The sequence below is a fragment of the Erinaceus europaeus genome, chromosome 4 (assembly GCF_950295315.1).
Source record: "Erinaceus europaeus chromosome 4, mEriEur2.1, whole genome shotgun sequence".
Classification (NCBI taxonomy): Eukaryota; Metazoa; Chordata; class Mammalia; order Eulipotyphla; family Erinaceidae; genus Erinaceus; species Erinaceus europaeus.
In genome coordinates this window covers 67,543,322-67,570,121 of record NC_080165.1, presented here as the reverse complement: position 1 = coordinate 67,570,121, position 26,800 = coordinate 67,543,322, and the positions used below count along the sequence as shown (strand labels likewise).

Here is a 26,800-nt window from a genome sequence, read left to right as displayed (position 1 = left end):
GAAGTTTGAATCTCTACTCCCCACAGCAGGCGGGGAGCAGTGAAACAGATCTGCAAGTGTGTCTATCACTTCCTCTCCTTCTGTTTCCCCCTCTCTTCTCAATTTCTCTCTGTCCTATTTAATAAAAAAGAAAGGAAAGATGTGGCCTGGGAGGTGGTTTAGTGGCTAGTATTGAACCCTCAAGCATAAGGTCCTGAGTTCAATCCCTGGCATCATGTGTGCCAGAGTAATGCTCTAGTTCTCTCTCTATTCCTCTCTTTCTCATAAGTAAATAAATAACAAACAAAAATAAAAGAGAGAGAGAGAGAGAGATGGCTGTCAGGAGTGGATACGTAGTGCCAGTACCAAGTCCAAGCAATGTGTCTGATGGTAAATAAATCCCTGAGAGACAAAGGGAATGCTTACTTTTGCCCTTGATGAATCCAAAAGGTCCATTCACCTTTTTAATAAACCTAGATTAGGAACCATCATGAATAGGACACTGTAGTGAATTCTATAGGCAGAGAGCCCTTCAGTAAACCAACACCACCTGGGGCATATGGAAGGTGTCCATATGGAATGACAAGAGACCAGAAGGTCAACAAAGGTTCACTTTCTGCCCAGGGAGCACAAAGGACATAGGACATAGGACAGCTTGTGAGAGGAAGTGGAGGTGGGATTGAACCCAAAGGGGGAGGGGGAGTGAAACAGGAGGGATGGACCAGAGAAGAAAGAAAGGTCTGAGAAACCACAGAGGTTTTAGAGATGGTACATAAGACTAGTTGGGCTGGAATGGAGGAGGGCTCCAGTAGGTGAAAATGTGTATTGTTGGAGATAACCATAAGGCCAAAAAGGTACATTGGAAGCACACCACAGGTGAATGAAGAACAAGAAAGGGGGCTCTATATGCTTCATGACATGTAATCCTCAGCACAACTCCAGGAAATAACTTTACAGAGGAGGCAAACTGGGAGGTCAAGAAACATGCCCAGGGCCACAAGACCTGTCAAAGTGGGAGGGAAGGGAGTCAGGTGGTAGCGCAGCGGGTTAAGAGCACGTGGCGTAAAGCGCAAGACCCAGCAGAAGGATTCAGGTTCGAGCCCCCGGCTCCCCATCTGCAGAGGAGTCACTTCACAGGTGGTGAAGCAGGTCAGCACATATCTCTCTTTCTCTTCCCCTCTGTCTTCCCCTCCTCTCTCCATTTCTCTCTGTCCTATCCAACAACAATAATAACTACAACAATAAAACAACAAGAGCAACAAAAAGGGAGTATTTTTTAAAAAATGGGAGGGAAATTGCAGTTTTATCAAACAACCTGGGCTCCCTCTACCACTCAGACCCTCTGACTAGATACTTTTGGCAAGCACTCTGCCTGCCTGCCATACTTCCCAACATCTGAGGAAACCCATCACTGATAAAACCAGCTCTTAGGTTTGAACTACAGACCAGTGGCAAAGCTTTGGGAAATCTTCAGGACAGCCTATCTCTGAATGAATGTGATAACTCAATTCCCCTCAGAAGGAGAGAGCCTGGAGGAAAGAACTCAGGGAGGAGGATGGGGACATGACTAGACAGTGACCAGAACTGGCCATCAGAGCAGATGGGGATAAGGATCCCAGGTTTCAAAAGTCAAACCCTCTCCTCTGCCGCTGTATTTATCACAACAGGGATCTCAAAGCCTGGAAAAGTTAGTCAGCCCTTTATAGCATAATTACCCAAACTTCAAAATGGCCTAATCCACAAACCTAGACAGCCTTCATTCCCTTACTCCAGTCTTATTAACAACAGGCTCTCAGTACAACTCCAGTTAATTACACAGTTAAACAATAAGAGGGGAAAAAAAAAACTACTGTAATCTATTAAAGAAGGGGAGGTTTGCCCCTGAAGTCATGCAGTTAAGGGGTGGGCTAAGTCCCTGGGTTTCCCTGAAGACAGCAGGCGCCTTCCCCTCTGCTGAAATTGTTTACAGCACATGGACAGGTTCCACACCAAGGCGCATTTGGTGGAACTGATTTAAGACTCTCATTAAAATGTCCCTTTGTTGAGCACAAGACATCTCCCCACCCCTAAAAGAGATTCCAGACTTCCAAGTCCCTAGCCCTTACTTCCCTAACTGGCCCCCCATGAAAGCCTCCTACCCCCAGCTAAACACCCGGCACCAGATTAACATAGATTAACATCAGAGTAGTCTTCTCACAGAAAGAATTTAGGAATGTAGCATTTGTTGAACCAGAGCCCCCTCAGTCTCCAGTAAAATTTCCCCATCCATCCCAGCATTCTAAACTTCAATGAAGGCAGTCCAATTGGGCAACCCTGCTCTAAAACCCAGCCAGCTGGTGAACCTAGATGCCTCTAAACTTGGGCTGCTTGCCCATATGGCTGGACCCCCAGAGCCTGGCTGAGTCGAAAAACTTCCATACTTCCTCTGGGAACAGATGTGGATTCTGCCAGGAGCAATAACCACTCCACACATCACAGGGAACCAACACAAGGTAGCTCCAGAAACACATCCAACCCATACCAGGGGTGTGTAAGAACCTCTTGATGCTGGGTTACAATAGCCTCTCTCCTGCTAGGGGTGGAGAAGCTGAGCCCATCATCACCCAAGTCCCTTGACAGCCTGCAGGACAGGGGGCTAAATGTCAAAGAAGGACATTCTCTATCCCTCAACTTCTCTACAACCACTCTTGACAAAGAAGGGGTAAGCTAGTCCAGAGTCAGAGTCCCTGGGAAGTCTCTACCCTACCCCAGCCTACCCCCAGGGCTGCTGCCAGAATTATCACCAAAAGACAATGTTTGTTAAAGGTGGGGGGCCTATTTCCAATCCTGGGGTGTACAGGTAGCTGTTCAGTGTTTCCCTGCAAGGCAGCTCAGTGATCATCTCAGGTATGAATGTATCAGCAAGCTAGTGAAGAAAGTGTGTTGGGGGTGGGGGTGGGGGGCTCTGCTGCCCTGGTGGTGCGGGCCACACCCCATCAAGGGAATGAAGCCCTCTAAGAATGGAAATCAACTATAGGCTTTCCTGCCGGTGGAGCAGCGATGTGTTTTTGCTCGGGAGAAGAGAGAGGATGGAAACCCAAGGAGGGCGCAGCACAAACCCCGTCCGCACCTTTGCAGGCCAGCCATGCCCGATTTTGGCAGCGGCCTTCATACATCAGTCATCGCGACAGCCTGGGACTCTCTGCTCCCAGGATCCGACCCTACCAGGCAGGGAGTGACTGGGCTCAGGATTTGGGGTCCCCGACAGAGAGGAAAGGGTGGGCCCTTATTCTTTCCTTCTCACCAACAGAGCCATGAGAGAGTCCCCAGCTTGGCCCAGGAACTTGGAGAGAAGCCGGGAGCGTCGGGTAACAAAGCTCCATGCTCCGAGCGCCGCAGGTCGGTCCTGCATCCGGCTCCAGGCCGGGCTCCCTCCCGCACCTGGGCTGAGCCCGCCCGGAGGACCCGTCTCCCCAACAGCCCGTGAACTGCACCCCCACAAGAGGGTGGGGGTAGGGGTAGGGTGAGGAAAATCGTTTCTCTCCCCGGAAAGAAACTCCCCCCAACAGGGCCGGGAGGCCAGCAACTCCCGAGCAAACTCTCCGGTCAGGCCGGGAAAACTCAAGAGGCTGGAAACGCGCCCCGGGGACGCCAGTGGGAGCGCCCCACCACCACCCCAGCCAAGTCGGCGGCGGGGGCTTCGCCCCCCGGCCCTCCAGCCTTCCTGCATCCCCCGCCGGGATCGCGCGGCCCCAGCGAGCTTCTCCACTCCGAGGTGTCTTCCCGGCGGCGGTCTCCCACACCCACCTTCCCGGGCGCCCCCTTTTGCCCTCGAGGCTCCCGCGCTCCCCGAGTTGGCCAGGACTCACCGCCCAGGAGCGGCAACAGCAGGACGCTGAGCAGAGGCAGCCGGCCCGAGCGGCTCGGGGCTCCCCGCGCGGCTCCCATCGTGCCGGGCTCGGGGATAGGCGCGTGGACTGCGCTCCCCCGCGGGCCCGGGAGGCCGAACGCACCGAAGCGCGATCGCCGCAGCAGCTGCAGCCGGAGCCCGAAGCGTCCCGAGCGGGAACCGAGCCGGATCCGGAGCCGCGCGCACCCGAGCCCTCCGAGCCCTCCGAGTCCCCCCGCGCGCTGCCGCCAAGCCCCACCCCTCGACGCCCCCTAGACGCCCCCTCCCCGCAGCCGCGGGGAGGAGCTTGAGGCTGGGGGCGGGGCCTGGAGATAAGCTGGGGGCCACCGGGAGGGAGTCACCCCGCCCCCCGCCCCCTCCCCCCCGGGACTGTGTGGGACCCGAGCGAGGTAGGGGAGCGTGGGCTATGCCTCCCGCCTAGTCTGCGGGATTTCCGGGGGACCAGTGTGACTAGTGGCCCCGGAGAGAGAATGGAATAATGGCTAGTTGTAAAGCTTCGTGGAAGCTCCCACGAACTGTTGCCCAAATTCTAGTTGAAACGGAGGCAAGGTGGGCTTAGGCTCATGATCCTGAAGAAACTCTAGAACAGCAGTGCTTCTTCTTGGTGCGTCCAGACAAGGTACCAGGAGAGAGGGAGCCTGGAGAAGTGTGGCACCAGTGCGTGGCTGGAGTCAGTCTGATTTGGCTCTGGATCAATCGGAACCCAAAGGTAGAAATGGACTGATTCTGACGCCTGCTGTAGGCTGTTGCCCCAAGTCCATCTCCAGGCAGCCTGGGCTGTGTCAGGGCATGGCCAAGTCTCCAGCTGTGGGGAGGCCCAGCACAGCCCTTGTTCCAGGCACCCCCCCACCCCCAGCGCCACCACCCCCACATTCTTTCTTTGTTGTGAAAGCAGCAAGGGGTGTAGAAGGCGGGTCAGGAGGAGTCAGGCTTTAGAAGATGGGCCCCAGCTGCTGCTCAGGCCTCCAGGATATGCTGGAGGGATGGATAGTGCTTAGTCCCCCACTGGCTCCAGAGGGCCCCCCCCCCAAGCCTGCTTAGACCTCCCTTCCCCCAAGCAGCTGGGAGGAAGAGGAGGGGCAGCCAAAGAGGGCCTCACACAGGCCTGCAACAGTGGCGCCAGGACTCCAGGGTCCTGCCACATGGCTACCACATGTCCCTGACAACCCAGTTCACAGCACCTTCTCCTTGGGTTGTGGGCCTCCTCCCCCCCCCCCAGATGCCTTCCTGCAGGCCTTGCTGGAGAGGATGCAAACAGAGGAAGGAAGAGAGAAGAGATCCAAGGATCAACACTCCTCCTGGTGCCCCATCCATCACTGTCCCTTTCCCTTCTCCCTTCTGTGAGAGGCCCCAACACAACCCTTGCTCCCTTACCCTTTTCAATCACGACTCTAATGGCAGATCGGTTACCTGATTTTTTATTTTTATTTAAGAAAAGTGAAATACATGGACCTGAAGTGAGGCAGCAGTGGGAACAAGAGAGACCAGGGCAAGGCAGCTTGGCTGGCTAGCCATAAGCCCCGACCAAAAAAAAAAAAAAAAAAAAAAGTTGGCTGCATCTCTGAGGTGGTGCATACCTGCTTCTTACCCACCCTGGGGACCTCTGAGCTAACTACTCAAGAGGACCAGATGGTGAGGGGAGGGGTGTCCTGAGGCCTTCCTAAGGGAATTTCCTGAGGAGGGAGCCGAGACCCTAAGGGCAGCAGCAATCTTCTGGTTAGCTGCTCCCCCTTCAATGTCCCATCTCTGGGGAATGGAAGAGCCAGGAGCAATAGGGAATGCTGTAAGGGCTACGGTGAGGGTGGGTTCAATGTCAGCTGCTTGAAGAGAGGTCCATAGTGCTGGCACTGAGGCCCCGGGATACCTGAAACAGACACCACCATTCAGTCAACCTGGGGACCTCAGGGGGACTCCTGGAGTCTTTCCATCTCCTGTCTACAGATTACCTTTGGACTCAAGTCTATAATCTTAAATCCAAACTCCAAAATCTTTGTTTGACCTTTGCTAGGATTTTCCAGATTGTTTTTAGGTGACTTTCATTTATTTATTTTATTTTATTTTTTCCAGAGCACTACTCAGCTCTGGCTTATGGTGATGCTGGGGACTGAATCTGGGACCTTTGATGCCTCCTCGGGCATGAAAGTCTTTTTGCATAACCATTATGCTGTCTCCCCAGTCTGATTTTTTAGATTTTCTGGTGGAGAAAATACTTGGAAGAATCACATGAATTTTGGCACAGACTTTGCATGTGTGGTCATTTCCCATTAAAATGTCATCACTGCTTCCTCAAATAGAGATGAGTTAATCCTTTTTTTCTTCTTTCTTATCTACTGATAAATCCCCAAGGTGAGTCCTATAGTGGCTACATGGGGAAGGGCAAATTAGTATCCCAAAAGCATTCTTGAATTTTTCACAGTTCCAAGGCACCATTTTAGGGAATGTCAATTCTTGTTCCCCCTTCCTAATTAATTTATTTACTACTTTCTCTAGCGAGAAACCATCCCTCCCAACAAACTATTTGCCTGATTCCAACTCCCTGGCTGGGGTTTTCATCCAAGATGATTCCCTCCTCTCCCTAACTTGCACTAAGCAAGCCCGGATGGCTGCTCTTTCTCACCCACTGATAGGTTTCACAAGCAGCTCTCACCTGCAGGGGTGCTGCATTAGGTTGGTTCAGATAGTTTAACGAGGCTGCCCGCTTCATGTTGCTGCTACATTGGAAAAAGACACAGTTGAGGCCTTTCTCTTCCCCTTCAGTGACCCTGAAGCTGTGGGTCTCTAGGTTTCTGCCAGACACAATGAAACTACCACCTCCCATCATTTCACTCCTACACACACACACACACACACACACACACACACACACCATTAAGAATCAGCACCACCTCCAGTATCACCCCACCCCCAATGAAACACCCATTGTTCCCACAAGATCAACTCCATGATCATCCCATCAACCTCCTCCATGATTTTCTCCAGGGATGACTGGTCAAGAAGTGCTGGGAGCAAGGGCTTACTCGCCTGCTTTGCCATTACTCAGTCTCCTTGTTTACCTGGAAGGCCGAGGCTCAGTTCCTTGAAGCTTTCTCACTAGGAGCTCACTGCTTCTCCGAAGCACATCCCGGATCTTGCCCAGAGAGCCACTCCTCTGCAAGGTTCCACTGCCATCCTGGCAGAGAGGCAATGGGAAGAGAAGCTAAGGGAATCCCAGGCAGAATGACCTTCGAGTCAGCTACTGCCATTTCTTCTGCACATCCCCTCCCCAATGTCCAGTGACTGAAATGGAAGATCCTGTCAAAAAACGGACTCTCAGAGAGACAGAGGCTAAATGAATTAGAAAAGAGGCAACATGCCCTCAGGATGGTCTCAGAGACTATCATCACCAGCATCAGGACCGAGACCAAGGGGAAATCATTCCACTTACCCCTGACCACTCCACAGCCACAGAGGCATCTTCACCTCGCTCAAATTTCACACTGCCCTCCTGAGAGGTTTTACCACCATCACCATCGCCAAGCAACTCTGCCACTTTGGTCTGGCTGATAGGATCAGCGCCCTACAAGGGAAAGAAAGAACCCCCGCATTGCTTAGCTCCTTTGGGATAGGGCTACCAAACTTTTCTCAACATCAGCCAAGGGAAACATTCTTCCATGTGGTCCCAGGGCACACATACTGGAATGACTATCACCTTTTCCATTCGAAATGAATTCCTGCAATATAGGAATAGGTATTGGGGCAGGAGAAGATAGCATAATGGTTATGAAAAGAGACTCTCATGCCTGAAGTTCTAAAGTCCTAGATTCAATCCCCCACACTATCATAAACCAGAGAGGAGCAGCGCTTTGGTAAATAAATAAGTAAGTAATATATATGTAATAAATATAAAAATCTTTTGCCATCATGGCCCACACCTCAACACCCTCACTCGCATCTATACTCATACCTCTCCTCACAGATTCTTCAAAGGGCAGTCTGTAAAAAGATAGGACTTCCTTTCAATAGTCTGATTTAATGAAGTGAACATTAAACTTCGGATCCTGACCCCTGAGGCCAGTGGGAGAGGAAAGTAAGAGCATGAGTAAAATCAGCCCTAAAAGAAGTTGTCACTTCAGGGGTCGGGCGGGCGGTAGTGCAGTGGGTTAAGTGCACAGGGCACTAAGTGCAAGGACTGGTGTAAGGATCCCAGTTCAGTTAAGCCCTGGCTCCCCACCTGCAGGGGGTGTCTCTTCACAAGAGGTAAAGCAGGTCTGCAGGTGTCTATCTTTCTCTCCCCCTCTCTCTCAATTTTTCTCTGTCCTATTCAACAACAAGGAGAACAAAATGGGAAAAAATGGCCTCCAGGAGCAGTGGATTTGTAGTGCAGGCACTGAGCCCCAGCAATAATCCTGGAGGGGAAGAAGAATGAAGAAGGAGAAGGAGAAGCTGTTGTCACTTCCCCTCCCCATCTTCCCTCTGAGTTTCTCCTTACTCTTTTGAAGCCTCAGTGTCCAGCCTCTTTCAAGGCCCTGCCTTCCAAGCGCCTTCAGTTCTCTTTCTCTGACCTGTTTTCGGGAACGCAGGGCACATTCCTCCAAGGTCTCAGCTGCCTCCAGCTTCCCCTGGCGCTTGTACAAAGCTCCTAGGTTTCTCAGTGTGGTGTTGACTGTGGGACTATGGGGGTGAGATCAGGGAAGGAAGAAAGAATGGGCTCAGAAAAGGAAAACAAAAGAGAGGGAGCAGAGCAGAGACCAAGGGAAGATTAAAGGAAAGAAGGTTCTAGAAGTTAGGATCAGAACTTGAATGGAAGGCATCAAAGGCAACTCACCTGCTCACTTTGCAGGCCTTGTACCAGCCTCCATACTCAGCATAGGGTGTGCCACCTTCACGGTGCCGGCTCTGCAGGAGGGGAGGGGAAGGGAAGGGAGGGGAAGCCAGAGATGAAAGTACTGAGATGCTGGGGTGTGCACTGCTATAAGTGAGGGTACAGGCTGGACTAGGGGAGGCACCATGCATCTGGGGTGGGACATGAGGAGCTTCCAGGAAGTAACACAGAGGCACTGGTAGCTTGGGCTCCTCAGGCTGGGGGGGTCCCCCACTCACTTTGCTCATTTCCTCCCGCTCCTCTGCATGCATCCAGATGGGCTTGTGGTCATCTGAAGATGATACGTGGCATGGGGTGGTGAGGTTAGAGAACAGAATGGAGCTGGATAGTTCGGGGAAGCCAGAACCCAGAGGCCAAGAGATCTGGACCAAAGGTATCTGGCTCCCCCTGGAAACCACTGTGAGCTGCATGACTTTTCTTCCCTGCTGCTCCCTCCACAGTCCCTACCACTCACCATCCACAGATCCAAATTCCTGCACATGAGCCCGGGTCAAGATCTCTTTATAGAGTGTTTCAGCCTCAGCATATTTGCCCTGTTTCAAGTAACAGGAAGCCTAGGGGCAGGGAGGCGAAAAAACAGGAATAAGAGATGAAGACAGGGAGTCCGGGCGGTAGCACAGCGGGTTAAGTGCAGGCGATGCAAAGCACAAGGACCAGCATAAGAATCCCAGTTCGGGCCCCCGGCTCCCCACCTGCAGGGGAGTCGGTGGTTCAGAAGTGGTGAAGCAGATCTGCCAGGTGTTTATCTTTCTCTCTCCCTCTCTGTCTTCCCCTCCTCTTTCCATTTCTCTCTGTCCTAACAATGACATCAATAACAACAATAACTACAACAATAAAACAATAAGGGCAACAAAAGGGAATAAATAAATAAACATTAAAAAAATAAAATAATAAAAAAAGAGAGAGGGAGAGATGAAGACAAGGACATGATCAGAATTGGGGATTTCTCCTTCTTGGTCTCTTCATGACTTTTCCCAGAACCCTTCTTCACACTTCCTTTCCTAGTCAAAGTATCTGCAGTGAGTTGGGTGTTAGTACAATGGGTTAAGCGCATGTGGTACAAAACGCAGCGGGTTAAGTGCATGTGGCGCAAAGCGCAAAGACTGGCCTAAGGATCCCGGTCTGAGTCCCTAGGACCCACCTGCAGGGGAGTCGCTTCACAGGCAGTGAAGCAGATCTGCAGGTGTCTATCTTTCTCTCCCCCTCTGTCTTCCCCTCCTCTCTCCATTTCTCTCTGTCCTATCCAACAACAACAACATCAATAATAACTACAACAATAAAACAACAAGGGCAACAAAAGGGAATAAAAAAATTTTAAAAAAATAAATAAAAGGTATTTGCAGTCCACTCCCAGAAGGCTGGAGGACATCTGTCTTCCTACTAGAATAAAGCAGACCGCTCACCCACAGGGGCAGCACCAGAGATGGACAGACCAGCTACATAGTTAGTGTGCCAGGTTACTGTGTTGGTCAATTCCAGGACCCACTGGATTTTCCCTTCCCTGCCTTCTGCCCACTTTGCCTCCTCCTCCCTTACCAGGTTGTTCTTGGTGCGGGCTACATTAGGGTTGTCCGGCCCCAGCTGCCCCTCATAGATGGCCAGTGCTCTCTGGTAATAGCGCTCCACAGCCTCATACTTGCCCTGGTTTTGGCACAACAAGGCCAAGTTGTTCAGCTGCTTTGCCACATCTGGATGGTCAGTGCCCAGCACCTGAAGGGGGACCAAAGGAGCAATAGATAAATAACTGTGATTGCGTGCAGACATGCGCATTGTGTGTGCTCTCACATACACATGGATACAGAGCAAGGGGAAAGGGATGGCAGAAGAGGAAACGAGGCAGAGATGGGAAGGTGAGGGGAGAAGTAGGAAAAGAAAAGGGCGGGGGGTTAGGAGTGGTGACAGCAACAGGGAATATGGGGAGAGGGTATGGGCACCTTTTCTCGAATCTCCAATGCCCGCTGACACAGTGGCTCTGCCTCCTTGTATTTGCCCCTTTTGCCGTAGAGCACAGCCAGGTTGTTGAGTGTGGCAGCCACCTAAGAAGACAGGTCTGTCCCCATCAGACGCTGGTGCAGCAAAGGAGCTAGAGAACTCAAGGTCCCCCACTTCACAGCAAGGCCCCATCTGCACAAGGCCACAAAAAATTAACTCTGCCCCCTAGCCAGAAGCAGGAGATAAGAAATTGTTGAATAGGTGGCTCTGAGGTTCTCTCTGGAGGTAGTAGCGCCCTCTAGGGGACATTCAGTAACTTCTGCAGGTGGTATTTTGGTTGTCATCAACACTGGGGACAATCACCTTTAGGGAGGTTAAGTATGCTTCAGATGTTCTGTACATGTGGGACAGTTTTACCAACTGTTGAATGTCCTGCCAATCATTCAAACACTAGCTACAAACTTTGATATTTGGTGAGCGTAGATAGGAATTATTTTTTCTAAGGTCCTTTTAACATGGTTAGCTTATTACCAAAAGCATATTCATCATTTAGACCACCTTGATAATTTATGACTTACCACAGTATGCTGTTCCTACTTAGGCCATTTTTCTCTTTACCAGACACAAACAAATCTGATCTATTGTTACCCTGTCACTGGATTTTGATTTCACATGCATAATACTTCTGCTCCATCATTTTTCCAGTATGACCTATACAGAATGTCTGACTGACTTTATTTCTTCTAAATCTAAAGTTAGTTACTAAAGTTAATAGTTAATATATCAAGCTAGTGTATCTTCTAGCATAGTTAAGTTCAAGAACATTGTAATTATATAGTGTTTCTATTTTACTGTAATGTAGGGCCAGCAAAATAGCTCACTTGGATAGCACTTGCTTTCTCATGGGCACAACTCTGGTTCAAGCCCAGCTCCCTCCATACTGAATCAAGTTTTGGTGCTGTGGTGTCCTCCTCTCTGTTTCTGCCTTTCTATCTGAAAAAGTCAACCTACAGCAGTGAAGCCTCAGTGATGACAAAAAATAATAATAATGTATTGTGCTATTTTATTATAAATTATCTCAATTTCTTTATTAATATTATACTATACAACTTCTTAGAAAGAATACTGTAGGTAGGTCACACTATCTATGAATTAAATTCCAGAAAAATATCACTATAAGAAGGGTCCATTAGGCCTCCGAGAGTTGAGAACTTCTGGGCTTAGTGGACAGTACATGGAAGAAAGGAGACCTTGATCCTCCTTCTTTCGTCTTTCCAGTCACTGGGCTAAGAAAGTGGATAAAAGAGCTAAGGGAAATAAAAAGCACACAGTAGGGGCTGGTGGTGGTGCATTCGGTTGACAGCACACATTATCATGTGCAAGGAACCAGGTTTAAGACCCCACTCCCCACCTGCAGGGGGAGAGTTACCAGTGGTGAAGCAGTGCTGCAGGTGTCTCACTTTCTCTCTATTTTTCCCTTCCACCTCAGTTTGTCTCTATCCAATAAATGAATAAATAAAATATTTAAAAAAAAACAGAGGGGAAAGGCAAGGAATACTGACAGCAGGGTGGTCCCGGCCCAGCGTGCTCTCCCGGATGCTGAGGGCATCATTCAGCAGGTGGGCAGCTTCCTTATACTTATTCTGATCCCTGGAAAAAGACAAAAATAACAAAGGGTTACCCTGAGCTCTTCTTCCAACCCATCTCCTCTCCTTTTCTTTTTTTTTAAAGATTTTTTTATTCATTTATTAATGAGAAAGATAGGAAGAGAGAGAGAAAGAACCAGACATCACTCTGGTTCATGTGTTGCTGGGGATTGAACTCAGGACCTCATGCTTGAGAGTCCAAAGCTTTATCCACTGCGCCACCTCCCGGACCACACATCCTCCCCTTTTCTTAAGGACAACTGAGGTGGATTTAGGGACTAGGGACCCTCATAAGGATACAAAAGCTTGGTGTGAGCAGTGAGAGGAGTCTACCAAGCACATCTCAAATTGGATGCAGAGCACTACCATGCCATGAGAAGAGAAGTTACAAGGTGCAAGAGGCACAGAAAGAAAGAAACCTTCCATGGTCCGGGAGGTGGCACAGTGGCTAAGGCACTAGACTCTCAAGCATGAGGTCCTAAGTTCAATCCCCGACAGCACATGTACCAGAGTGATGACTGGTTCTTTCTCTCTCTCCTATCTTTCTCATTAATAAATAAATAAAATCTTTAAAAAAAAAAAAAAAAAGAAAGAAAGAAACCTTCCAGAGCTAGGCTGTGGTGCACATGGTTATGTGCTCACATTACACTGCACAAGGACCCAGGTTCAAGCCCCTGGTCCCCATCTGTAGGGGGAAAGCTTCACAAGTGGTGAAGCACAGCTGCAGGTGTCTCTCTCCTCTATCTCCTCCTCTCTCAACTTTTCTTGGTATCTACCCAATAATAAATAACAAATAATAAAAAATAAATCTTTTAAAAGAAAGAAAGAAAGAAAGAAAGAAAGAAAGAAAGAAAGAAAGAAAGAAAGAGAGAAACCTTCCTTGGTTGGGGCCAAGTGATGGCACACAGGGCTGAGTACATAAGTTACAATACACAGGAACCCAGGTATAAGCACCTGGTCCTTACTTCCAAGGGGAAAACTGCTTCATGAGCAGTGAAAGAATGTCACAGGTGCTTCTTTCTCCCTCTCTTTCCCCCTCTCTCCCCCCCCTTCCCTATCAATTTCTCTCTGTCTCTATCCACTAAGTAAAGATATAATACTAGTGGTCTGGGAGGTGGTGCAGTGGATAAAGCACTAGACTCTCAAACAGGAGATCCTGAATTCAATCCCTGGCAGCACATGTACCACAGTGATGTCTGGTTCTTTCTCTCCTCCTATCTTTCTCATTAATAAATAAATAAAACCTTTAAAAATAAAGATATAATATTAAAAAGAAATAAAGAAAGGGGGTAGGCAGTGGCACACCTGTTTAAGTGCACATATTACAGTGTTCAGGGATCCAGGTTCAAACCCCTGGTCCCCACCTGCGGGGGGAGAAGCTTCACAAATAGTGAAATAGTGCTGCAAGTGTCTTCCTGGTTCTTCCTCTCCTCTCTACCTCCCCCCTCTCAATTTCTCTCTGTCCTATCAAATAAAATAAATAAAGTTAAAAAAGGAATTAAAAAAGAAAGAGGGGGAGGGGAGGGGGAGGGGAAGGGAGGGAAGGAAGAAGAGTCAGCCTTCCTTGGAGGAGACACTGGAGGACCAAAGAGCCTGAAATTAATCCTCTCTCTCTCTCTCTCTCTCTCTCTCTCTTTGTCTTCAAGGTTATCACTGGGGCTCAGTGCCAGCATTACAAATCAACTGCTCCTGTGGCCTTTTTTTTTTTTTCTCTGATAGGACAGAAAAAAAATGAGAAGGGAGGGGAAGATAGAGAGGGAAAGAGAAAGACAGATATCCGCAGACCTGCTTCACCACTTGAGCATCAACTCCTCTACAGTTGGGAAGCCAGGACCTGGAACCCGGAAGCTGGATCCTTGCATGGGTCCTTACACTCTGTACTATGTACACCACCACCTGGCCCCCAAAATGAATACTCTCTGAGGTTAAGGCTACTCTCAGGTATGAAAAGAATCAAATATCTGGTGTATGAGGAATAAACCCTAGTGAGACATCTTAGGGAGGCTCAGCAGAGAGAAAAGTTCCTGGAATGGGAGCCAAAGGCAGATAAACGTGGAAATAAAGCAATAAAGCAGCAGCTCACGACAAAGAGAAAGGCAGTACTCACCGATACACCAAAGCAAGGATATTGAGCATGGTGGCGACATCAGGGTGGCCACGGCCAGATGTGCGTTCCAGGTCCTCCAGCGCCTGCTTACAGAGCGGCACAGCCACCTCGTAGCGCCCTTGGGCTGCATACTGGATCACCAAGTTGTGCAGAGTCCGCAACCTTGCTGGGATCTCATATCCGCTGTGCTGGGCACCCTGGCCACGGGACACTAAACCATTCCAGACAGTGGATGGGAGACTTCTTTAGGGAATTCCTCCTCTCCCCTTTGCTTTTCTTCCCCTTGTCCTCTTCCCACTCTGTTTCCTGTCAGTGCCTGTGTCTACCCTGCACCAGGTTCTCACTGCCTCAGCTGCCATTTATTTGTCAGTTCTCTTGTACCTGTGTCCATCATTCATTCCATAATGATCATTATTCAAAAAATTTACTCAATAAGCATGAGCAAGGGGCTGTGCTAGGGTCACAAAGAGAAGAAAGAAGGCCTGGGTGCCCTAGGTACACCCAGCAGAACACACACAGCACCATGTGCAGGAGCCTGGGTTCAAGCCCTCACTTGCAGGGGGAAGCTTCATAAGCAGTGAAGCAGTGCTGCAGGTCTCTCTCTCTCTCTCTCTCCCCCCATTCCCATTCTCTCTCTCTCTTTTTTTAAATATTTTATTTATTTATTAATGAGAGGGACAGGAGGAGAGAGAGAAAAAAACCAGGCACCACTCTGGCACATGTACTGCTGGGGACTGAACTTGAGACTCCATGCTTGAAAGTTCAACACTTTATCCACTATGCCACATCCCAGACCATTCTCTTCCCATTCTCTACCCATCTCTCCGTCTGTCAAAAAGAAAAAAAAAAGTGTGTGTGGAAAGACAGGCTGTAGCGCAGCGGGTTAAGCACAGGTGGCACAAAGCACAAGGACCAGCATAAGGATCCTGTTCGAGCCCTGGCTCCCCACCTGCAGGGGAGTTGTTTTACAAGCGGTGAAGCAGGTCTGCAGGTGTCTTTCTCTCCTCCTCTGCCTTCCCCCTCCTCTCTCCATTTCTCTCTGTCCTATCCAACAACAACAATAATAACTACAACAATTAAAAAAAACAATAAGGGCAACAAAAGGGAATAAATAATTTTTTTTTTAAAAAAAGGTGTTTGTGGGGGAGGAATATGCTGCAAGAACAGCTGGGCTCATTTTGCAGGTACAAAACAGTGATAACCTTGCTAGAAAAAAAAAAACAGGAAAGAAAAGAAAAAAATCTGGGTATTGATTTCATCTTAGTATTCCTAGTGCCTGGCATTTATTAAGCATTTAATACATGTTGATGAGTAAGGAGTAGATGGAAGGAAGCAAAGTACCAGCCCAGTCTCTTGCCTATCTCCAGCAGAAACAGAAAACCCATTTCTAGATGGTAAGCAACCTTTACAGGTGAATGACAGCCCCACCCACCAACTCCAGTGATGGACTCACAGCCATTGCTGGGGTCTTCTTCTTCTTCATTGGGGAAGAGGTCATCCAAGGAATCCTTGGTGGAATCACTTTCTTTCTCCTCCTGAAAGGGAAAGTGTAGAACATCTGGGTCAGGGAGTTGGGCGGTGGTGCAGCGGGTTAAGCTCACGTGACTCAAAGCGCAAGGACTGGTTTAAGGATCCCAGTTTGATCTCCTGGCTCCCCACCTGCAGGGGAGTCACTTCACAGGCAGTGAAGCCAGGTCTGCAGGTGTCTGTCTTTCTCTCCCCCTCTCTGTCTTCCCCTCCTCTCTCCATTTCTCTCTGTCCTATCCAACAACAATGACACCAATAACCACAACAATGTTAAACAACAAGGACAACAAAAGGGAAAATAAATATTTAAAAATTAAGATTTAATAAAAAAAAAAAAAAAGAACATCTGGGTCAGATAACCCAAGTATCCCCTTCAAGGCTACACTAAACTATAAAGTCACTGAAAGATGGGGCCTAAGACCTCTATTGTACTCCTTGCCTAGAGAACGTTAACATCTAAATAAATAAATAAATAAATAAATAAATAAATAAAAGAACGTTAACATCTGTTCTGCCTAGTTCAAGTTTTGTTTATAAATACAAGAGATGCTTCAGCCAAAAGCTTGTGACTCTCCCTCCCTTTGAATTATGGAAAGGTTGCTTCCTAGAGCTGGGCACTGGCACATAAGGTTAAGTGCACATAGTACAAAGTACAAGGACCCGCCTAAGGATCCTGGTTAGAGCCCCGGCTCCTTACCTGCAGGGAGGTCGCTTCACAAGCAGTTAGGCAGGGATGTAGGTATCTATCTATCTCTCCCTATCTTCCCCTTCCCACTCAGTTTCTCTCTGTCCTATCCAAAAAAAAAAAATAATAAATAATAATAATAATAATAATAGTCACTAGAGCAATGGTTTGTAGGGCAGGCACCAGGCCCCAGCAATAACCCTAGAGGCAAAATAAATAAATAAATAAAAATAATTGATTAATTAAAAAACAAAAATCTAGAAAGTTTCCTTATCAAACACCCTTCTTCTTCAGCCTCCAGCTCTTTCCCCCTCACCTCTTGTAATTACAGCCCAATGCTGATTTCTGTGTGTTTACATTGATTATATGTCTGTCCCTTCTCTCCTGAGGGCAGGGACTATGCAGTGATCTTACTGACACTCAAAGTGTCTAGCTCAGCCTGTGCCTATCTGCTGCTTCTCTGTCTGGACTTAGTGCTCAGCACTCACTGTCTCCCCTCTGCCACACTGGGTCAAAGTGCTCAGACCCAAAAGGCACTGCAGCCTTGTATAAACAAACACCTCCCACCTTCCTACCCAGCTTCATCTTGCAAATCATCCTGCTTTCCCTCAAACAAATCTCCTTCCCAGCCTTATCTATGATATCCCCCTTCCTCAGCTGATGAAACTTCTCTCTCTCATCATATATTAAAATGTATACCAACTACTAATTATTCAAATAAAAATATTCAACCTAAGCATTACCCATGCCTATCCCCAACCTCCTCTATGTCTTCTCTGACGTCATTAGCCCCTAAAGAGCCCAGGTCTTTAGAGTCCCTCCCCACACGAACAAGCCACTCAGCCAGCACTGAGCACTTGCTGCTTTGCCTCTTTTTTTTAAAAACTATTTATTGGATAGAGACAGCCAGAAATTGAGAAGGTAGGGGGAAATAGGGAAAGAGAAAGAGAAACTTCTGCAACACTGCTTCACTACTTGCAAAGCTTTCCCCCAGCAGGTGGGGACCAGGGGCTTAAACCTGGGTACTTGTGCACTGTAACATGTGTGCTCAACCAGGTGCACCACCACCCAGCCCCTACAGAGTGTTCTTGTGTGTAAGTCTTATCACTACAGCTACATTATTAGCATGAGAAGGCAGGAGCCCTTTTACAGTTCTCTATTTACATTGCCCCTACCCACATCTTTCTGAAATGCTTAAAGCACAGAAATATATGTGTCTATTGAGCAAGGTTTAAATTTCATGCATTTGAAGAACAAACCTTAGGAGGGTCTTGCTTAACTAGGCTAGGCTTCCCTAATTATAGCACTTTAGACTCTGGATTGGGATTGCCCAGGTGTTTATCTTTCTTGCCCCCACAAACCTATAATTGTCAGAGCAGGAATCTGTCTGCCTCCTTCAGGGTTGTGTCCTGAGAAAAGTGCAGAGTGCCTGGCACTTCTGGTAGCCATTTAATTATTATTTAGTTAAACACTGACTGAACGAGAGACTATTGTTTCCTTCTTTCTGTCACCTGAAATTGGTGTGTCAAGACCTGAATTCTGCCAGATGCAGGCAGGCTAGGCTGTGCTACTGACCCCCCAAGTTTGAGGAAGCAACTGTCCCCATGTTTGTGGTAACTTCCAGCTATTTATCCCCAAGTCGGCCTTGCCCATACATGCTTACCGAGGTGTGTCCATCCTCATCATACTGCCGCAGCTGCCCCAGAAACTCCAGATGCTTCTTTTCCTCCTCCAGCTGAGCCACAGCCTGCTCGCTGTGCTGTAGTCTTTGTTGAGTGCCAGCCAGCTCATCCCGAAGCCACTGGTTCTCCTGGCACAGTCGCCGTACCTGAGCCCGCAGCTTCTGTTTCTCAGACTCCACTGTACTCAGATGGCTTGCTAGAGCCAGCATCACCTAGATGGGCACATTCTGTGAGTACAAGACTTTGCAAAGGAGTGTTCAGGAACAGACAGGAGGAACCGGGCAGTGGCACATCACCAGATGTGATGAGTGCCCATGTTAAAATGCACAAGGACCCAGGTTCAAGCCCCCCCAGCTCCCACTTGCAAGGGAAAGCTTCACAATCAGTGAAACAGTGCTACTGATGTCTCTCTGCCTCTCTCCCTCTCCATTTTCTCCTTTCCTCTCAATTTCTGTCTCTAACTAATAAAAATAAATAAAAGGGGCCAGGCAGTGGTACAAACTTTTTTTTTTTTTGCCTCCAGGGTTATCACTGGGGCTTGGTGTCAGCACTATGAATCTACTGCTCCAGGTGGCTGTTTTATTTCCATTTTATTGGATAGGACAAAGAGAAATTGAGAGAGGAGGGGAAAATAGAGAGGAGGAGAGAAAGGTAGATACCTGCAGACCTGCTTCAGGTTTTTGTGAAGCAACTCCCTACAGGCGGGAAGCTGGGGGCTTGAACCAGGATCCTTGAGTTTCATACTATGTGAACTAATCTGTGCCACTGCCTGGTTCCCTTGAGTCCATACTTTATGGTGCATAAGGACTCAAGTTCAAGCCCCTAATCCGCACCTGCAGGGGGAGAAGTTTCATAAGTGGTGAAGCAGGTCTGCAGGTATCTATCTTCCTCTCTCTCTCTCCTCTTTCAATTTCTGGGTTTTTTTTTTAATTTTTTTTTTTCCTCCTCCAGGGTTATTGCTGGGCTCGGTGCCTGCACCATGAATCCACCGCTCCTGGAGGCCTTTTTTTTTTTTCCCCTTTTGTTGCACTTGTTGTAGCTTCGTTGTGGTTATTATTATTGCCCTTGTTGATGCAATTCGTTGTTGGATAGGACAGAGAGAAATGGAGAGAGGAGGGGAAGACAGAGAAGGGGAGAGAAAGATAGACACCTGCAGACCTGCTTCACTGCCTGTGAAGCGACTCCCCTGCAGGTGGGGAGCCGGGGGCTCGACCAGGATCCTTACGCCGGTTCCTGCGCTTTGCACCACATGCGCTTAACCCACTGCGCCACCACCTGACCCCCTTTTTAAAATTTTTTTATACTTATTTATTCTCTTTTGTTGCCCTTGTTGTTTTATTGTTGTAGTAATTATTATTGATGTCGTTGTTGTTGGAAAGGACAGAGAGAAATGGAGAGAGGAGATGACAGAGGGGGAGAAAAAGATAGACACCTGGGAGTTGGGCGGTAGTGCAGTGGGTTAAGCGCAGGTGGTGCTAAGCGCATGGATGAGCCCATGGCTCTCCACCTGCAGGGGAGTCACTTCACAGGCGGTGAAGCAGGTCTGCAGGTGTCTATCTTTCTCTCCCCCTCTCTGTCTTCCCCTCCTCTCTCCATTTCTCTGTCCTATCCAACAACGATGACATCAATAACAACAACAACTACAACAGTAATAAAAAACAACAAGGGCAACAAAAAGGAAAATAAATAAATATTTAAAAAAAGAAAGAGAGACACCTGCAGACCTGCTTCACCACCTGTAAAACGACTCCCCTGTAGGTGGGGAGCCAGGGGCTTGAACCAGGATCCTTTAAGCTGGTCCTTGCACTTTGCACCATGTGCGCTTAACCCGCTGTGCTATCTACCGCCCAACTCCCAATTTCTCTCTGTTCTAATAAAAAAGAAAAACATAGACTCAGCAATAACCATGGTGGGGAAATAATTAAAACAAACAAAAAAGGATAGGAAGGGGAGGCAGAAAGGGAGGTAATAAGACGGACAGAGGCCAAGATGTCAAGTTGGGTAGCCATGGTTCTACCTTAAATATACCGAACAAGGGCTAGGTTGTGACATATCCAGGAGAACACACACATTATCATGTATGAGGACCCAGTTACAAACTCCCAGTCCCAACCTATATCAGGGAAGCTTCATTAAGTGGTGGAGCAATGATGCAAGTCTCACTCTTTCTCTCTCTCTGCTTCCCATCCTCTATCAGAAGAGGGAGGACAGCCATCAGAAATGGTGGAATTGTTATGCAGGCGCCAGCTGCAACAATAACCCAAACAAACATACATCCTGAATTTTTATGACCCGGGAGGTGGCACACTGGATAAAGCACTGGACTCTTAAACATGAGGTCCAAAGTTCAATCCCTAGAATCACATGAACCAAAGTGATGCTCTGGTTCTCTCTCTAGACCATATAAATAATAAATATAAATATTTAAAAATTTTTTATTTAGTTGTTATTTAGTTTTAGATAAAGACAGAGAGAAATTGAGAGAGGAGGGGTGGATAGAGAGAGAGAGAGACACCTGCAGTACTGCTCCACCACTTGTGAAGCTTCTGCAGGTAGAGGCTGGGGGCTTGAACCTGGGTCCTTGAGCATGGTAGCATGAGTGCTCTACTGGGTTTGCCACTGTCTGGCCCCCAATAAATAGTTTCTAAAAAACAGGTATGTCCACTCCCCAGAGCCCTACCCCACTAGGGAAAGATAGAAATAGGGTGGGTTTATGGATCAACCTGTCAATGCCCATGTCCAGCGGAGAAGCAATTACAGAAGTCAGACCTCCTACCTTCTGCTCCCCAAAAAGATCTTTGGTCTGTACTCCCAGAGGGATAAAGAATAGGGACTCTTCCAATGGAGGGGATGGGATATAGAACTCTGGTGGTGGGAATTATATGGAAATGTACCCCTCTTATCCCACAATCTTGTCAATCAATATTAAATCAATAATATTAATAACACATATATAACCTAGAGCCCTACTCCACTAGGAAAGGATAGAAATAGGCTAGGGATGGGAGTGGGGCTGTAGCTCAGTGGGTTAAGCGCACATGGAGCAAAGCACAAAGACCGGCATAAGGATCCCGGTTCGAGCCCCGGCTCCCCACCTGTGGGGAGTCGATTCACAAGCGGTGAAGCAGGTCTGCAGGTGTCTATCTTTCTCTCCCCCTGTCTCCCCCTCTTCTCTCGATTTCTCTGTCCTATCCAACAACAACGACTGTCTGCAGGTGTCTATCTTTCTCTCCCCCTCTGTCTCCCCCTCATCTCTCGATTTCTCTGTCCTATCCAACAACAACAACATCAATAACTACAACAGTAAAACAAGGGCAACAAAAGGGAAAAAATAAATAAATATTTAAAAAATTTAAAAAAAATAGGCTGGGGTTATGAATTGACCTGCCAATGCCAAGGTCCAACAGAGAAGCAGTTACAGAGCCAGACCTTTCACCTTCTGCACCGTATGAAGAATGGTGGTGGCATATCTGGTTAAGCACACGTAATACTAAGTGTGAGGATCATCACAAGGATCCAGGTTCAAGTCCTCGGCTCCCCACCTGCAGGGGGAATGCTTCATAAGTGGTGAAGCAGATCTGCAGGTTTCTATCTTTCTCTCTCCCTATCTCCCCTCCTCTCTCAAATTCTCTCTGTCCAATAAAATGGGGAAGAAAAAAAAAAAGGCCGCCAGGAGCAGTGGATTCATAGTGCCAGCATGAGCCTCAGCAATAATAGTGGAGACAATAAATAAGTAAATAAAGTAGACTGGAGTTGGGGGGGGGGGGAGAAACATGTGCTACCGGGGACAGAACTTGGGAACTCATGCTTGAGAGTCCTATGCTTTATCCACTGTGCCACCTTCTGGACCACATTTCCCCCCCCTATAGACAAGTTCTACAGAAAACCTGTAGAGAGTTCTGTTGGACAATATTGGCAGAGGCAGCTAGCACTGCAGGATAGCAAAAGATATAGGATGGGAGTCGGGCGGTAGCGCAGCAGGTTAAGCGCACTTGGTACAAAGCGCAAGGACTGGCATAAGGATCCCGGTTTGAGCCCCCAGCTCTCCACCTGCAGGGGAGTCACTTCACAAGCAGTGAAGCAGGTCTGCAGGTGTCTGTCTTTCTCTCTCCCTCTGTATCTTCCCCCCTTCTCTCCATTTCTCTCTGTCCTATCTAACAATGATGACATCAATAACAACAACAACTACAACAATAAAAAAAAGGCAACAAAAGAGAAAATAAATAAATATAAAATAATTTTTTAAAAAAGATATATGTGTGGTCTGGGAGGTGGCACAGTGGATAAGACTTTGGACTCTCAGGCATGAGGTCCTGAGTTCAATCCCTGGCAGCACATGTACTAGAGTGATGTCTGGTTCTTCCTCTCTCTCTCTCTCCTATCATTTCTCATGAATAAATAAATAAAATCTTAAAAAAAAACTTTAGAAAAAAAAAAGATACAGGACATGCATGAACGGGAGTCCTAGACCATGACCCTAAACCTTATTCCTAGCATCACATGGAGCACACTAGTACTCTATTTCCTTCTCTCTCTCTCTCTTAAACATAGAACAAGTATTTTTACCTTCATCACTGGAGCTTTACCACTCCAGGACAATGTTTTCAGATCAAGAGAAACAGCAGCCCCAGAGGTGGTACAGTGGCAGAACTCTGGACTTAGAAACCTGAAGTAGGTACTGAGTTCAGGTCCCCAGCACTATATGTACCAGAGTGCTACTCTGTTTCTCTCTCCCTCTTTCTCTCTGTCTTATGAAATAAACAGAAATGATTTTTAAAAGAAATTTAAAGAGAGGGGAGTCGGGCGGTAGCGCAGCAGGTTAAGTGCATGTGGTGCAATGCACAAGGATCGGCTTAAGGATCCTGGTTCAAGGCCCCGGCCACACACCTACAGGGGAGTCGCTTCACAGGCAGTGAAGCAGGTCTGCAGGTGTCTATCTTTCTCTCCCCCTCACTGTCTTCCCCTCCTCTCTCCATTTTTCTCCGTCCTAACAAAGACAACATCAATAACTACAACAATAATAACTACAACAACAATTAAAAAACAAGGGCAACAAAAGGAAAAATAAATAAAAAGAAAAAAAAATTTAAAAAGAAACTTACTCAAATTTGTCATTTTCTTTTCTTTTTTTTTTAATTTTTTTTTTTTTTACCAGAGCACTGCTCAGCTCTGGCTTATGGCGGTATGGGGGATTAAGCCTGGGACTTGAGAGCCTTAGGCAGGAAAGTCTCTTTGCATAACCATTATGCTATACCCCCACCCTCAAATTTATCATTTTCAATTTTATCATTGTGATTAGTAATGTATCTCTAGTGTTCAGCAAACAGCAGGGGTTATGACACAGATTTACTAAATTAACGAATGCGAAACTTTAGGACAGGGGCCTCCAAGTCTCGAATCAGAAAATGGCTGATATTAGCTACACCTGGTATTAACTGCTCCCTCTCACCTGGGCTTCGCTCAGCCCCAGCTCAATGTTTTCCATAGAACGGCGCAGCTGTCGGGCCTTCTCATGCACCAGTCCTTCCTCATGGCCTCCTTGCTGCAGACACTCAATGGTTTGGGACAGGTCCTGAAGCACAGCTTGGTGTTCACTGTGTAGGGCCTCTAGACCCTGGCTCACCAGTCTAGTGCTTCCCAGGATCTCCTCCTGGCTGAGCCGACGTACTGCAGACTCATCCCGTTGCCCCAACACCAGACCTGACATCCTGGTTGGGGTACCTTGCACAGGCTGGGGAGAAACAACAGAGCTCAGTTAAAGTAAAGATAAGAAAGAGTAGAGTAGGGAGTAGGGCTGTAGCGCAGCGGGTTAAGCGCAGGTGGCGCAAAGCGCAAGGACCGGCATAAGGATCCCGGTTCGAACCCCGGCTCCCCACCTGCAGGGGAGTCGGTTCAGAAGTGGTGAAGCAGGTCTGCAGATGTCTATCTTTCTCTCCCCCTCTCTGTCTTCCCCTCCTCTCTCCGTTTCTCTCTGTCCTATCCAACAACAACGACTACAACAATAAAACAACAAGGGCAACAAAAGGGAATAAATAAATAAAATAAAATATTAAAAAAAAAAAGAAAGAGTAGAGTAGCCAAGAGCAAGAAAGGTAGAATATAGAGTGCATGCCTTCCATAGATAAGGTCATGGGTTTGATCCTCAGAACCAAGGATACCTTCAAGTAGAAGCCCATGAGGGGCAGAGTAGTAGTTTGGCCTGTTGGTCTCTCTCTCTCATAGAAAATTATGGACATTGGACTGGGGAAGTGACTTAATGGTAGAATGCCCACTTTACATATGTGAGGCCCTGGGCTGAATTCAAAAGTCACTTAACAAAAGGGGTGGGGGGGCGATGGCACACCTGGCTGAGCACCCATGTTACTATGTGTGTGACAGGGTCCCCACTTCCTTAGCATAACTGACTCCACCTTGACCTGAACCTGTGCAACTGCTTTACTTGCCAACAAGAAGTAGATCTTAGTGTTCTGAAATTGATTAACTGTTGATTTGTTTCCATAACGGGTTGTCCTGACTGCAGTAACAGACCGCCTTAACCACCACGTTTAGCTTCTGTAACCTGGCTTAGTTTCTGCACCTACCCCTATAAATGGTTGTGCTGCACTGAACTCAGGACTGCACTCTGAGCAGCGCTTTTAGCTGTTGAGTGTAGTCACTTGCCAGCTAAATAAAGACTCTCAAATTTGACTGAACTGGTCTCGGGTGGTCTTTGACACTTACCCCACAACACAAGGACCCAGTTTCAAGCCTCTGGTCCCCACCTGCAGGGGAACCTTCACAAATGGCAAAGCAGTACTGCAAGTTTATCTCCCCTTTCTCTCTCAACTTCTGTCTCTATCCAAAATTAGTAAATAAATCTTACAAAAAAAAAAAAAGTGTGGTCCGGGAGGTGGTGCAGTAGATAAAGCATTGGACTCTCAAGCATGAGGTCCCAAGTTCAATCTCCAGTAGCACATGTCCCAGAGTAATATCTGGTTCTTTTTCTCTCTCTCTCTCTTCCTATCTTTCTCATAAATAGATAAATAAATAAAATGTTTTCTTTAAAAAAGTTGGTCTATCAATCTTTTTATTTTTTAAATTTTTTAAAATTACCTTTATTTACTTATCGGATAGAGACAGCCAGAAACCAAGAAGAAAGGGTGAGATAGGGAGGACAGACAGAGAGACACCTGCAGCCCTGCTTCACCACTCGCGAAGCTTTCCCTCTGCAGGTCTTTTTCTTTTTTTTTAAGTAAAGGTGGTGGTAGTGCAGGAATAGTTTTCAAAGGTAAATCAGGAAGCAAAAGAAGGTAGGAGTCTTCATGGCAGAGGCGAGGAGTCCAGAAGGCACGAGATCTTAAGCTGTATCACTCACAGAGTAAATCCAACCTTCTCAAACCTACCTTGTTCACATTAGCCTTTAAACCATACTTTCCATTCCCCAGACTTCTGACTGCCTTCCTACTTTCTCAAAAGGGCCTTGTTTCTGTTCTTTGAGTCCTCTTACCTGTATATAGAACCGATCTCAGATCTGAGCCCGGAAGAAATTCTGCTCAGCAGCCAGGGACTCAAAAGGACCTGCCCTGCCCAAAGTCCAGAAGTCCAGCGTTCCCACCCCTTCTCTCACCACTTCACAGCCACCCAGTGGACCTGGCACAAAGCCCCACCCAGGGACAAACACACTCCCTCCCCTGCCCATAGGTCTTCCAATTCAACCAAGGTCCCTCCTCTCTCCCCAAATCTAATCCCCAACCCACGCCTGGGGAGCTATTTTCTCCCAAAAGGAAGTAAGATTAGATCTGAGTGAGACCTGAGGCCAGGGGTGTGCCTAGGAGAGAATGAGGAGGGCCCGGTCACTTGATGGCTTTGTTTCTGTCACTGTTGGCAGCAGAGAGGAGTCACCTTAAGGATGCCTCACTGAGGCCTGATGATGATGCAGAAAGAATGCCAGGTCTGAGTGGCTGTAGGGTCACAGAGCTACGCTATGCTGGGAGTCTCCCAGGCCCGGGGATGCGGCTGAGGGCTGTTCTGGGCTGTTCTAGGCTGTCGACCCGCGGGGTCCAGGGTGGGGACAGTGGAAGCTGGGCGGGGGAGTCAAGGGTTAGTACGGGTGGACCGCTGAGGTCTGCGTCCTGAGCAAGAACCCAGGAACCCGACAATCCCGAGGTCACTGAGTTAAGTCAGTAGCGCAGGGGGGCGGGGCAGGCCGGCTGCCTGTCTGTCCGCCAAGGGGCGGGAAGACTGCCGAGGTGAGGCGGATTTTTTGAGACTGGTGTGGTGTGAAGTTAGGCCGAGGGGGTTATTCATATGTCCGGGGAGTCCAGAAATTAGGGAGAGTAGGATCTTAACCCTCAATGCTAGAAGGACCCTCCAAAACTCACCCGCAGTCTGTCGACCTGACTGCCGCCCTTGCCGGTACTGTCCCTTTAAATCTATCATGGCTACCGCTCGAGGCAATTGTTTTGACGGCTCTGGGGGGCGGAGCCTATTCCAAATCACGAGACCTTAAAGCC

General features: G+C 47.9%; 2 protein-coding genes across 3 annotated transcripts in view; both read right to left on the bottom strand.

The window, feature by feature from the left end:
• PTK7 (protein tyrosine kinase 7 (inactive)) overlaps window positions 1-4,116 on the bottom strand; it is a 106,187-nt gene extending 102,071 nt beyond the window's left edge. Inside the window, exon 1 of the mRNA XM_060189855.1 lies at window positions 3,828-4,116. Coding sequence (XP_060045838.1) covers window positions 3,828-3,906 — 79 coding nt within the window. The 5' untranslated portion in view covers window positions 3,907-4,116. The remainder of the gene's footprint in view (window positions 1-3,827) is intronic.
• A 1,158-nt stretch (window positions 4,117-5,274) lies between these two features.
• Window positions 5,275-26,763, bottom strand: KLC4 (kinesin light chain 4). Of its 2 annotated transcripts, none has more exons than XM_007530431.3 (16): window positions 26,669-26,763; window positions 23,758-24,039; window positions 18,290-18,520; window positions 15,868-15,949; window positions 14,415-14,625; window positions 12,224-12,311; window positions 10,664-10,765; window positions 10,266-10,439; window positions 9,184-9,283; window positions 8,948-9,000; window positions 8,673-8,743; window positions 8,410-8,518; window positions 7,293-7,424; window positions 6,922-7,037; window positions 6,516-6,579; window positions 5,275-5,732 (listed from the first exon to the last, which is right to left on the bottom strand). In XM_007530431.3, the coding sequence occupies exons 2-16, from the start codon at window positions 24,013-24,015 to the stop codon at window positions 5,682-5,684; spliced, it is 1,842 nt and encodes a 613-aa protein (XP_007530493.1). In that variant the 5' UTR covers window positions 24,016-24,039; window positions 26,669-26,763; the 3' UTR covers window positions 5,275-5,681. The 2 variants fall into 2 exon arrangements, with proteins under 2 accessions (XP_007530493.1, XP_016046922.1); XM_016191436.2 differs by lacking the exon at window positions 26,669-26,763 and adding an exon at window positions 25,795-25,850.
• Between the last annotated feature and the right edge of the window lie 37 nt (window positions 26,764-26,800).